The following is a 14,515-nucleotide window of genomic DNA, read 5'->3' on the forward strand; positions in this document are numbered from 1 at the left end:
AAAATTACCCGGTGTATCAACATTTTATGTGGCACTGCTTTCTTTAATAGTTGGGGTCCACATAGAATTTACTATAACATTTATATTTTTCATGGACAATTATTGAAATCTTCTTTTTTAAGTCATCTTATTAAAGCTTTTAATTAATAAAGTTTATTTGGATTGAGTTATCAATTACATTACTTTTCATATGGATCTTGTATTATGCTCTTTTTAATGAACTGACCTACCTATGAAGCATAAAATTGATATTGTAGGAAAATTAAAATTACAATCAATTGAAATTGTACAGGTCCCAAAAGATATATTAGTATGCAAAATGGGTTTTTGTAAATTTATATAAATACATAGGTGATATTTAAGTATATTATAGTTAGAATTTTATCAGTTATGAGGTTTATAACTTACTTGAGGGAAGTTAAACAAGTGACTTGGGACTACAGCATACCTATCTAAAAATCTTCAAAGAATTATATGGTTATATATGGAAAGGTTATATACTTTTAAGTTAGCAAAGGGCGACACAGGCTCATCTCGGGTATCTCAAAGGGGTATTATGTTAAGTAATGATTACGGATTGATAAACCTTAAAAGTGATTTTAGATAATATACAGAAAAAAAATCAAGAAAGCTATATATGTTTATCAAAGTGGGTTATATTATGGACCTCATATAAGATTAAGATATATTTGAGCCGCGTCACGATAAAACCAACATAATGGGTTTGCGACCAGCATGGATCCAGACCAGCCTGCGCATCTGTTCGCCATCAGTGTTATAAGGTTTGTAAAAGCCCAGGCCACATACAAAAATAGTAGTCTATGCCTTGATTATGAGCTGTCAGATAGGGGAATTTTGTAAAGGGTGGCTAAATAGCCTGTCTGTTGTGATTACATGTCTAAAAAGTACAACATGGTATATATTAGCCACCATAGAATTTTTTATCTAGAAAAAAATCTAGCTATTTTTATTTGTACAAAAATATAGAAATAGTACAATGTATAATTATTAAAATGTTCACTATACATGTACAAATAATGAAACTATTAACAAATGTCGGTACAGCTGCGGTACGGTATTTAGAGGGTCACGGGTTCGAGTCCATGTCAGGATGCACTTTTTTCTCACCCTGTGACTGACATACATTTGTATAGCCCAGCTAGAAATTAATTCACAATGCTAAGTAACCCTGGGAAATTCGAAGAAATATTTGCATACACAGTAGGTTTATAACTATTCAGTATTTAAACAAGTAAAACGTGTAAGCGGCCGAATAGCTCAGAGGAACTCAAGAGCCGCGGAATCGTATTCCGAGTGTCAGGGGTTCGAGTCCCTGCCAGGCTGTTACATATCAATATAAATCTGTCAAGAAAAATAGGAAGGAACTGTCTAAAATAATTATCACCCTAAATAGTATTCGGATAGAATTAAAATTAAATTAAAAATTAAATTCGGACAGTCTTTGATGAAAAGTCAGAAGATGAACTTGTAAAGGGGGTGGGGTGCTAGTCTGATTACCATCATTTGATGTCTGACGAACTTCATATCTAATATATATTGGTACGCATATAAACACCTGTTTGCTGAATTGAATATCAAAAATGTTGCAATTAATTAGTAATTATATCTTATGCGTATGTAAAATAGGATTAAAACTAATTAACCTTCGGCGTAAAGCATGTAGAAATCTGACCAGTATTCACCGCGAGGTCACAAACTTTAAAACTTTAATGTAAATATCACAATAATACTTCTTTATATAATATTTCTATTCTTTGACAGGGACACAGAACATCTCTTACATGTTTAAGAAACAAGAAATTTACATAATATATCTAAGATATTCTTTTACTTCTCAATAGTAAGTTAACAGACGCAAAACGCTTAGACGAACGCAGACGCACGCTAAACGTTTCTGGGAATAAGAAACGCACGCTTTCAGACGCACGATAAACGAAAAACGATACACGGAAAACGATAAACGTTAAACGCTTGTAAACGATGCACGCTTGAGAAAGCGTTTCAGCAAACGCACGTTGCACGCTATACGCACGCACGTTACACGAAAAACGGACGCACGAAAAACGCTATTTTTGACAACCGAAACGTTCACCCTACTGTAAGATACTCTTAAAGGTAGAAGACAGAAAATACTCCGGGAAACTGGGATTTGCAGCCAATATAACAACACCATTTTACAGTGGCCACCCCACTAAAACTGTTCAATTCAAATTCCAAATACTCATTCAATGTGTGATTAACAAGATCAGTTTTATTGACTTAAATGTTTACTGAAATGTATGATGAATGTTTATTTTATATTTCAGTTTCACCAAAGTTGCTTTTAAGAATTGGTGATAGAATATTTGCTGGAGCTCCTGAGAGCACAGTCAATATAACAGCACCATTTTACAGTGACCCTCCACCTCAAATTGTGCAATTCAAATTCCAAAATGGCATTGTGATAAAAAACTCTACCAAATATAGAGTGTCATTCTTTAAAGGAAACGTCAAGGACATGTTTTATGGAAAAGAAGTGGAACTAGATGGTTACTTTGCTCAGCTTCAAATAAAGGACGAGGAAGAATCAGATTTTGATAACTACACCTTGGTCATTGATAACGGGATTGGATCTTATAAATCATGGATTTTGAAACATGTGTCCCAAAGTATGTCCTTATTATTGTTATCATTTCAAAAAATAACACTCTGTAATACTAGTGTTTGGAGTGTCATCGTATGCGCAAAAAAAATATTTTCTATCAAAGTTTTCATAGCTACTATTCCTGCACTACTATCATTGATATGTAAGGAGAAAATTGCTTATGCGTATTTTATTGTATTGCTGTTAATGCTTTAATCATTCAGTTGTTACAATTAAAGTCTGTATAAAGTGTGTAAAACATAATAGGCAGTAATTGTTAATCTCTTTTAAGATGTTTTATTTTCTTATACAACGAAAATGTTGTCATACATAGCCTTCTAATTTGTATTTTTGAATTTCTGCATTAAGCAAGAAATGCCAACGAACCGATTATTGAATTCAACCAAATAAGAAGTATATGTTCATTAAGGTATGATCCACCTAATGCATTACCTCCACTTTGAAGAGTATTCAAATAGGCTAGAACTACTGTCATCTGCATTGTAACTGAGGGGCGTGGGTTCAAGCCCCAGAAGCGGCAACTATTTTTTCTTTCTTTTTTTTTTCTTTGAACATTATTTGTGTCTCTCATATCTATCTTGAGAAGAAAAATAGTGTTTCATTTTAATTATGAAATTATTATTGGTATTTATTGGCTAAATTGTGCCAAATATTTCATCAGATATGGTACCTGATATTTGCAAAGTATAATAAAATAAAAAAAATAGACGGTAAAAGTATTTTATATTTGACAAGCGCAACCATTATTCTTTTAAGAAAATTTATGCACAATTTGAAAACAGCCCCTGATTTGAGTAAATTTAAGGGATATTTTGAATAAGGCCCTTCAAGTAGAAAATGATCGAACAAGTACTTAAAATGGGTGGAGTAGGGTAATATTTATATACATATTTCAAACATTTTGAGTAGAAACAATAATTTTGCTGGGTCATTTGCTAGCTGAATCCTATTATATGTTTCTCAAAAATGTTCTGTAGGAAAACATTTTTTCATAATGATTATATAATAGAATATTTAGAGTTTCTCATTTCTGAAAAGGAACCCTTCTAATAACCAAGTTTTACTTAAGAAAAATATCCATAACTCGCAAACTATACGATAAACTTTGTTTAAATTTTGCATTCTTGCGTCTTTTAAGGTATACAACTGACATATGTTGTCATTTTTATAGTTCATTATAGTGCCCATTTGGGGGCTCATACCTTAAAGACAATCAGAATACAGCTATGCTCTAAAAGGAATTCAAAAAAGATTCCATTGAAACTGAGAATGTCTTTTACATTTATCCATATAACTGCTATGTCGGATGCGTATGAATTAAATTTCATCCATATATGCTATAATATGATGGCCCTTCATATATATATGATAAAAAGTGACGGAACAAGAAAAATTATTCCTAACATTTTTAAAAGATGTTCTCAGTTTAATTTATTGCCTACCGGTTTCTATAATCATCAGGGCAAATAAAAATAAAACCATAGATATATATATATATATATATATATATATATATATATATATATATATATATATATATATATATATATATATATATATATATATATATATATATATATATATATATATATATATATATAAAGGAGGCTTTTGCAAAACTATTTAAAAGCACATTACAGAACAACTATTTCTTAAACAAAAATGTTCTTTTATCAAGCAAAAAGTCATTAGAAAATAATGATTAAATATCCTAAGCGACAAATATCCATTTTTAACATTTTTCATTTTAAGGCAAACCATCAGTTCCTAGGTATTTCAATTTCACCGGCTTCAAAGATGGAATACCAACATTTCTTTTAGTCGGCAATTTCAACGGAGGACTTCTTCAAACATTTGTTGTAGAAACAACTGAAGCTGGAAAGGACAACTGGATGGAGAGACTTAAATTTAATGAAACTGATACAGCATTTCTTCAGGCCGAGAAACTTACCTTTACTTTCAACATAAGCGGGTTGCAACCTAATGTATATGATGCTAGAGTACGCACTGGAAATGATATCGGCTGGATAAATGAAGCAGAATCGCCAACTGTCAAATTTACAATTTATAGTTCTAGATTAGGTGAATATGTAATTTTGTATTTTTAAATTAAGTGGTATTTTATACAGCTTTTGTTTAATTTTGAAATAATAGTGATCTTAAAATATTCTTTCACCTTTTAGCATTGTGGGTTGAAAGAGGTTCAAACTACTAGAGTCTATGCATCACTTCGCTCCAGCAGGTTAGGTTGTTGGCTTGCAGCCACGGCTGCAAGCCATCTGTTTTGGAAAAAATGTTCCGGTTAGGTGGTTTCCTGCTTCCATGTGTTAGTGCATGATTGAACGCGAAACCAGCTGCTATCGTGCCAATCGCAATTTTTCGGCCCTTTCCGTCACTCTTCGGATCAATGATAATAGCCGATGTAGTTCCGACTTCAATCGTGACAATTCGGGCGATTCCGTCACACTGCGATTTCAGACGAAGTAATATTACGGAAATCTAAGCTATTTTAGTTACTTCGGTAATCCCAGTTTGTTAATATAAATAGGATTTCTATTTTTACTTGATTTATCGGTTTAAACCGTAAAAATTACATACGAGATTGTTCCGTTACAATTCTTTTTCAAGACGCAAAAGTTAGTTTCTTTTATAATTGTTTTTTGTTTGTATTAGTTTTATACAATCGAGAATGGTTACTGTAGTAATATTCCGTCTCCAAAGAGTGGTCCTGCTTACCAAATCACACAGAATATTAGTGTATGATCGAGTTATATTTAGATCTACTGAACACAGTTCAACGTCTTGGTGAGGTTATCTAAATATAGCCCATGCATATCATTAACCTTACCACGTGCTGATCTACAGATAGCGCATCGTATCTGTGGTCGTGTAACATAGTTGATACATGCTTTAATTTTAAATTGGGTCCACGTAACGAAGTTTTTAGTGCTTTTAACTGTCTATAAAGCTGCTTATCAATAAAATTAGCAACGCCAAAACGAATTTTTCTCGCATAAAGGGGAAATAAAAATCGCACCTAGTCTTTTTTCCCCTTTCTATGATGAAGATTCCACGTAGTATTTTTACGATTGATTATTTTCTTTATTAGTTTTATACAATAGAGAATAGATTTCAAATCGTTTTGACAGAAAATATTCGTTTTTACAAAAAAAAAATAAATAAAATAAACCATTTATGATACACAAAATTAATACCGTAATTCAAAAAATTGTGATTATAAATTGAAAAAAATAAAAAATAAAGGGTTGGGATGAATGCACAACTGAGCAAGCCTTTCCTTTTAAAAGGAAACCTTATTTTGATCCCTGGTGTTGCTTTTAATTTCTAACAGCCAACGTTAGCCACAAACATCATTTCTGTTTCGGTGCCATAAGACTTATATTATGTTGAGGCGCCGTTAAAAAACATAAACAAAAAGTCAAATATAAATAAACTGGTTCCGTATTTGAAATAGATGTATATCAAATTGTAAAACAGTTATGTAATTATAATTTGTAACGTGTACATTGTAGAGACTATCTTTAATATATGAAAGCTGTGACTACATTATTACATTTTAGAAAGAGAGGCTAAGAATCAAATTGCAGTAGTAATAGGGGGTGTTGTTTCTGTGGCTGTTGTAATTGCATTCGTTGCTCTTTTTTTAATTTTACGAAGAAGGTTTTACAAAAGAAAAGGTAAGCTGTATAGATGTAGCTTTGCTAAGAATATTTTTTTAAGAAATTGAAATTTTAGCCGTAATTACTCAGGACACGAAAATTGAAGAAACAACTGTACAAACCAATAATCCTGTTCAATGTTGTTTTTTCCTCTATATTGTTTATCTATTGTGTTGTCGTTAAATGATGTTATTTGATATGGTTTAGAGCAATTTATTCTTTTGGAGAAGTACACAGTCGTCGAAACTATATTGGACGGGGCGCTATCCATATTTTATTAACTCTTTATTTCACACAATCATTTTGTTGGCATTCTGACAGAATTGTCTATCTTTGATATAGATTTTTGAAGTATCAAAATGAAAACAGGGCTAGCTGAAATATGATATGCATTTGAAAAAGATTATTTGGATAAAAAAAATTTAACAATGATATAGAGGGGTGGAATTTGGATGTGATATAAAACATTTGGACCCATACAATGACAATAAGCCTATGTGGGTGTAATATGGATTTTAATTTGGATATTTTGGAATCGCTCTAGTAAGCTCTGGAAATGAATACGAGCTTTAGTTGATCCAATATTGAGTTCTGCTGAAGCATTACGTGTTGGAAATTCTGAAAGTGTACTGATTTTATTTTTAAATATGTGTAGTAGTAGTGTTCAACTGTTGTTTTGTGTTTTCTTCGTTTTGTAAATTTCAAATGTATTTGATATTCATTTTAATTAATTATTGATAATAACTTTCGTAACATTACTTTTACCAAAAAGGCTATCTTTTTTCAGAATGTAATGACAATGGAACATCGGAAAGGTAAAAATCGTAGCCTGTAATAAAGTGTAACATAGTTTTGTATATTGTCGACACCATACAACTATGTATAAATATTAAGAGATTTTTATTTCTATCTAACAGAAATGTTTAAAATATTTGTATTTGTCTGTTTGTTTCATTTTACGCCTTTTTCCAACAGTATTTCAATCATATAGGCGGGTAGTTTCCTACAAGTCATTGACTCTAACCACTCGACCACGGATATTTGTATTTAAAATAGGTAAAATTATGTTGTTTTTTATGGGGAATAGTCGAAAAAGTTGTAACATGGAATGTTTCTGAAATTTAAAACACAAGAAATCTGTGCCTGAATAGAATGAATAATAAATGTCCCTCAACAAAATAAAATGCAGCGATGTCAAGTACATGTTTAACCGTTTAACAAAGGTTTTAAGCATGAACTATCCTGTCAATATGAAATTTTGTATTTTTTTATATTTTTTTTACTTTTTTCAAATTGCAGGCAACAGAAGTTTAGGTTATTACACAATTTAATTTAATTTAATTTACTAATTTTAATTTTAATTTTTTTATTGTTGACAATATAACAACACTGCAACGTTTGTAGGATCAATCACATAAGTAAAAGGAAAAAGGTACAATAAACAACCGTTCTATAAAGAGCAAACATTTTTTCGTAAAAAGTTTTGTTTTTGTTTCATAGAATTTCTGTCCATTTATGGAAAATTGAACGCCATTTTTTATACGACGTCGCCATAGTGACTATGGGTAATACTTAAGTATAAATGGGTTTTATTTTTGCTGTCAGACCATAAGCATAATTCCCGAAAGTATTTGTGACGAATGTTTCATCACGATAAAGGCACAAATGAACAAAATATAAAACCTTCCCGGATACTTTTCAAATAGCCTCCGCAAGTTTAAGAAATTCAAAGTGTTATCAAGAAGCCCTTTTGTCAGCATCAGTTACACTTCTGTCATTTTTTTGTAAAAACCATAATAATACAATTATTCGTGCAATAAAAATATGTCTCAATATGTCTGTCTTTTTTGCAAATGAAATAAATACTTTAGAACAAAATAATGAATATGAAGGAAATGGTCATCTGACAGAATACGAATGCGGAATTGCTCTTAAAGACATGAAAAATAGCAAAAGTACTGGAAGTGGCGGTATAACTACTAATTTTTACAAAATATTTTGGAATGATCTAAAGCAATATCTTACTAATTCTTGAAACTACTCTTATGATAACGGAAATCTTACGGAACTTCAAAAACAAAGTATTATTACTCTACTTCCAAAGGAAGACAAAGATACTTTATCAATAGATAATTGGCGTCCGATCTCTTTGCTAAATGTAGATAACAAAATTGCGACAAAAGCAATTGCAAATAAAATAAAAAACAATCTTCCAAATATTATCAGTCCAGAGCAAACAGGCTTTATCAAAGGTATATATATTAGGGAAAATGTTAGAATTTTACAAGAGACAATCGAATATATTAATCATTTAAATGAAAAAGGGCTTATGTTTTTTTTTCAGATTTCAATAAAGCCTTTGATAGTCTTGACCATAATTTCATGAAAAAATGATTATTGAAATTTAAATTTCCTCATCATATTATAAATTGGGTTGGCCTGTTTATAAAGATGCAAAATCGTGTATACATAATAATGGACATCTATCCAGTTTCTTTAAAATAGAAAAAGGCGTTAGACAAGGGTGTTCTTTATCCCCTTACCTATTTATTATTTGTATAGAATTACTCTCTAATGAAGTTACCAAAATAAAAATATAAAAGGCATGAAGATTATAAGATAGTAAGATAGGAAACATTAAACTAAAACAAACACTTTTTGCCGATGATGCATGTTTTATAACTGATGGAGAAAAAAGATCGTTTCTAACACTTATTTCAACACTATTTTTTTTTAAATATATCAGGCCTTAAATTGAATAAAGATAAATGTACTATTTTAAAACTTGGAAGTTTAAGAAATACTCATATCAATTTCTGCAATGACAATAATTTTAACTGGACATCTGAAAAAGCTAGCACGCTCGGTATAACTTTCACTAATAACATAGACGAAATGCTTAACACTAATTTAACACCTAAACTGAAAGAGTTCGATCAATGTTTGCATAAATGGAAACGATGGAAACTAAGTCTTTTTGGAAAAATAACCGTTCTTAAAACTTTTTTATCCTCTCACAGTTTTACATAACCCAGACCAAGAAATCATAAATAGAATAAAATAAGCTCATGTTTAACTTTCTATGGGACAACAAACCAGACAAATTATCAAGAGATAAGATTATTCAAGGTTACCAACATAGGGGGCTTAAAATGTTAGATATTGAAAGTTGTATACATTCCTTAAAATGCTCCTGGGTTAAACGCATTAAATTGCAGCAACATTCAAAATGGGTTAATGTATATGAAAATATGTTAAATAGGAAAACAATTTATATTTAAATGTAATCTAAACATAAAAGATATTGAAAATTTAGATATAGGATCTTCATTTTTAAAAGACGTACACAGTGCTGGTCGTATGCAAACTTTAATAAAGAAATAACTGATGTTGGTAAAGAAATTATATGGAACAACACGAATATAAAACTAAGTAACAAACCATTTGTTTTCTGTGAATGGATGGAAAAGGGCGTAATCTTTATCGAACATATATACGAGTATAGGAAGAAACAATTTTAGAGCTTTAACGAAATCAAAAACCTTTATGGCATAGCTAAATCAAACTTTTTAAACTATCATCAACTCATAAAATGCATAACAAAAGAATGGAAAATAAATCTAAAATCTGAAAGGATACAATACAAAGCTAATAACTACTTAATTGATAAATTAAAACCGCAAATTAAAACCTGCCGATTTATTTATACTATGCTTATTCAAGAGAAAACAACAAACAATCATCAAGAAAACAAACGGGAAGCTGAACTCTCAGGCAACTTTGAATGGAAAAATATATTCCATCAAATAATAAACACAACGATTGATACCAAACTTTGAAGTTTTCAATATAAATATCTTATGCGTATTTTGCTAAACAATGAAAAACTCTTTAAATATAATATGGTGGAGTCAATGTTATGCGATTTTTGCAACTCGGCACCAGAATCTAATGTACATTTATATTGGGAATGCTCAAAATTCAACCATTTTGGTGTCAAATCAGGACATTTTACAAACAAAAAATTCTACAGACAAAACGTTGGTATCATACTAAACTGTCAGTTTGTGTAATGTGAATATTCAAAATAATATGATATCAAACTGAATTAACAATATTTTACTCTTAGGTAAATATTTTATATTTAAAAATAAATACCAAAAAACCGTACCAAACTTCAGTGAATTTTTAATTCTTAGATATAAACTTAGTTTAGAAAGACTCATTGCTGAAATGAAAAATAAGGTCGATGTCCATAACAACAAGTAGAGCATATACACATCATAAACATATGCGACTGACTGGAATCTATTAAATATTATTTATATAATGTATGAAATGTATTTGTTTGTATGAACTGGATAACAGAAATATGTCTCAATGTCCATAAGTTAACAATATATTGTATTGGTGTAATGTTCACTTATTTTAACTCAAAATGTAAATGATAATACAAAATGTGTTTATAACTTTGCTTATATTGAGTGTGCCCAGAATAAAAAGGAAAGAAAAATAATGAAACGTACTGCTAGCTCTACTACATCTGTTTGTACTACTACAAACAATGCCACCACTTCTACTGCTAATACTATAATACTACCACTATCTCTACTGCTAAAACTCCACTACTTCGGTTTCTACCTACCATTACCACTACTGCTAAAACTACAGGTATTTCCATTATTATCTAAGGTGTAACACATTTCATTAAGAATTAATGTAATTGTATATCGAATATTTCAGTCGAACCTATGAAACTCTTGATAACAAACGAGACGAAGCCAATACCTACAGCTCAGTAGCATCATTTACAGGTAAAATGTATTTTATCAAGATTCCTTGACAAGTTGTAGTATTTAATATTTGGCTTATTTGCAATATTTTACATAAAGGTCTATACAATAAATAGTTTTTAAGAGTTTCTAACATTTTTTTGATGTTAGAATATGAGGAAGATTGGTAGTGTAGGGGTGAAGGTTCTTTATCCGAAGGTCAAGAATACCAACTGTGGTTGAATTAACTTTTGAATTCAATAATTTCCACTTCGTGAAATATTTATATGCTTCCCGAAGGAAGAGCATATAATCGCCGCTTTGTCCGTCCGTCTGTCCGCAATTTGTTATGGACATAACTCTAAAACCACAAGAGGTATCAATCAACAAGACAGGCAGATAGATCTTATTGAGTAGAAGTGCAGTGCATAAGGACCATGACTCTGCCTTGCCTAGTGTTGAAGTGATTGCCCTTTTCTTATTTTTACATTTTGAACATAATTTTAAAACCACAAGAGGTTTATAATCAACAAGAAAAGAAATTATATCTCATCGCGTAGAACTAAATTGCATAAGAATCGTTACTCTCTGCCTTGCCTTATTTTGGAGTAATTGTCCTTTTTTCAACTTAACATTTTGAAACTTTGTCTGGAACATAACTCTTAAACTATTAGTGGTATCATCAAGATACTTATTAATTAGATATATCTGATTGAGTAACTCTGCCTTGCCTTGTTTTTGAGTTCTTGTCCTTTTCGAGTTTTTTGACCGAGACATAACTCTAAATACAAAAGAGAAACAACAAGTGGTAGCAACAAGAAGCTTACTAGGTTGATAAATCTCTATGAGTAAAAGTGCATTGCAAAGCACCGTAACGTTGCCTTCCCGAACTTTGGAGTTATTGCTATTTTATTTGTGTGTCGCTTCTACAGAGTATTTTCTGGTAAGATGATTTTTATTAGACTTATATTCCTTTAAATAATTTTACTTGTTTTTCCGGACAAGTCCTTTTATACCACTTGTGCAATCCATCTTTACAGGATTGATCGGTAACTAAAGAACACGCGAATATTTTCCGTTTGAATGATTTTTTGGCTGAGTAATGAATGGCCTTTGAATAAAAAGACGCGTTATGCATTGTTAATGATCTTTTTGTCTCCTGCTACAAAAAAGCTGTTTTTACAGATCGATCCAATTACACTTTGAACTTTGTTCCGGACTTACCTCTGAAACTACAAGAAATTTCAACAATAAACTCTTAAACCCTGATTAATGTGATATTTAAAAGAAAACAAACTCCATGTGCTTGATATTGTTTTAATTGTTTGTATATAAAGTAAAATAGAAGTGTTTTACACCAAATTAGAGTATACCTTTGAATTTTACTTGCACACTTTTCACTGCACTACATTTTTAGTTGAATATTATCGCATGACCGCCACAACTTTTCTTTGAAGATCAGCGTTCGTATTGGAAAACTTTAGGTTGCTCTTAATGAGGTTTTTGTACGCTTTGAGGAGCTCTAAATGAGGTATCAGTACACTTTCTCGCGCATGTCCAGTTTATTATTGTATTTCAAAAAATAAAGTGAGCATACCTGAAAAAGAGCAAATCAAAACATTACATAGTTAACTTCTTTTTTTTCTCAAAAATTATTTAAACACTTGAAAATGCAGATATTATAAAGATGTTGACTTCAGTGGAAAGTGATTGCCCTTCTACATCCTTACCTTGACAGCAAATCTGAAACAATGATCAAATTATTCATTTTTTATTCAAACAATGTCTTCATTTTACAGGAGATTCTGACCAGTAGGCCACTCAGTAAGTGACAACACGTATGAACATGATATTCTGACGTAATTGTAAATAGGTGGAAGTAGTGTTTAGTATGAATCACTACATTTTAGTTTTAAAAGAAATATGCGTACAAGACATACCTCTGAAATACATACCGGAATTCTTATGTACAATATTTCCTAGATTATATTTTGAAAAAGAGCTGGAAAGGTCAATAATATTTCGCATAAAGAAAACATGCATTAGCTTACCTCATCAAATGGTTAATTATGTCCAGTTTTTTAACACTGATATTCCAGGCAGGCGCACCTCAAATGTTTTGTAAGCCCCTTGCGTGTTACTGTCCGTGTTCTTTGATCTAGCGCATCAAGACCCAAGTCGGTCGGACACGTTTTCTTTCACTTTCACTCTTTCTATCAATTTAAGGTTTTTCTTTCTTTCTAAAATCTACTCGAAGTCAAACAATTTGAAGTTGCCGAAACAGTCCGAGTTTTCATCATTTACAAAATTATCCATTTGACTATTTGTAAGTACACCCTTTGTCATTAAAAAAACACCACGCTAAATTTAACTTATTGTCTGCGAAACGATCAAGTCAACCTGTGTAACATTTTTACTATTAACGTAGTATCCAAAATGTCCATATTTGTTCTGCAGAGCAAAATACAAGACTTTCTCACTGAATAAGGAAAACTGCTTAGTTTGAGCGCAAACAACATGAGTCGTTCATTTTTTTACAGTGGTTCAAATTACCTTTGCAGCGAAGGAGCAGAGGCATCTAACGAATGTATTTCTATGTGTATTTCTAAAAATATTTATATGTTTAAATAAAGCAAACATTACGAGAGAGCTTAAATCCCCAAGAAAAATGTCGTGATGGTCATGCGATACAACAGTTACAGAATAAACATTCGGACTTCATCGGCTGGTATCAGCGCATGGGGCGGGAAAAGGGTCAATCATGGAAATTTATCTCGACGTTCCGTCTCGATTAATTTTCTATGATGGACTCTTGTTGTCGCTCAATGCGCTGATACAAGCCGGTAAAGTTTTCGTGTATATTCTATAACTTATACTTATTGACATTTTTGGAAGGACATTTGCTGATATGTATGTGAGTCAATGAGCTATTTGTTGTTGAGGCGACGTTTATGGAAGAATTGAAAACAAATCTGACAAAATATTAGGACATTTTGAACGGGCATTATGCCACTTTTAACAGTGAGGAAATAGTGTCTATGAAATAAAAACTCATTCACAAAGCTTATAAAGTCCATACGACCAGTATTTGTAGAATATTATTTGGTTTAAATTCACAAACTGGAATATATTTTGCAATAATAATTAGCTAGAAAAGTAGTTTTTTTTTCCTAATTTTCATAACTCTTACTGATATTTATTTCAGAACAAAAAGTGCCAGATGAAGAAGTAGCTTACGAAAATTTACGTTTAAAGCAAATGACTGTAACTACAAACTGATGCAGTGTTTCTTGCGACTTACACAAACATTTGATTGTCAGTAAAACTTAAATCTTTAAAAACTTATGAAATGTGAGCTTTGTATTTTAATTTAACTTCAATTTCTAGCATAATATATA

General features: G+C 31.1%; 1 protein-coding gene across 1 annotated transcript in view; it reads left to right on the plus strand.

The window, feature by feature from the left end:
* The window catches only part of LOC132757959 (uncharacterized), a 31,565-nt gene extending 17,050 nt beyond the window's left edge, over positions 1 to 14,515 (plus strand). The window contains exons 3-8 of the mRNA XM_060749456.1: positions 2,328 to 2,669; positions 4,418 to 4,747; positions 6,247 to 6,363; positions 7,133 to 7,160; positions 11,089 to 11,159; positions 14,323 to 14,515. Coding sequence (XP_060605439.1) covers positions 2,519 to 2,669; positions 4,418 to 4,747; positions 6,247 to 6,363; positions 7,133 to 7,160; positions 11,089 to 11,159; positions 14,323 to 14,396 — 771 coding nt within the window. The 5' untranslated portion in view covers positions 2,328 to 2,518 and the 3' untranslated portion in view covers positions 14,397 to 14,515. The remainder of the gene's footprint in view (positions 1 to 2,327; positions 2,670 to 4,417; positions 4,748 to 6,246; positions 6,364 to 7,132; positions 7,161 to 11,088; positions 11,160 to 14,322) is intronic.

This window comes from Ruditapes philippinarum, unplaced genomic scaffold (genome assembly GCF_026571515.1).
Source record: "Ruditapes philippinarum isolate M1 unplaced genomic scaffold, ASM2657151v2 ctg5421_1_1_1_1, whole genome shotgun sequence".
NCBI lineage: Eukaryota > Metazoa > Mollusca > Bivalvia > Venerida > Veneridae > Ruditapes > Ruditapes philippinarum.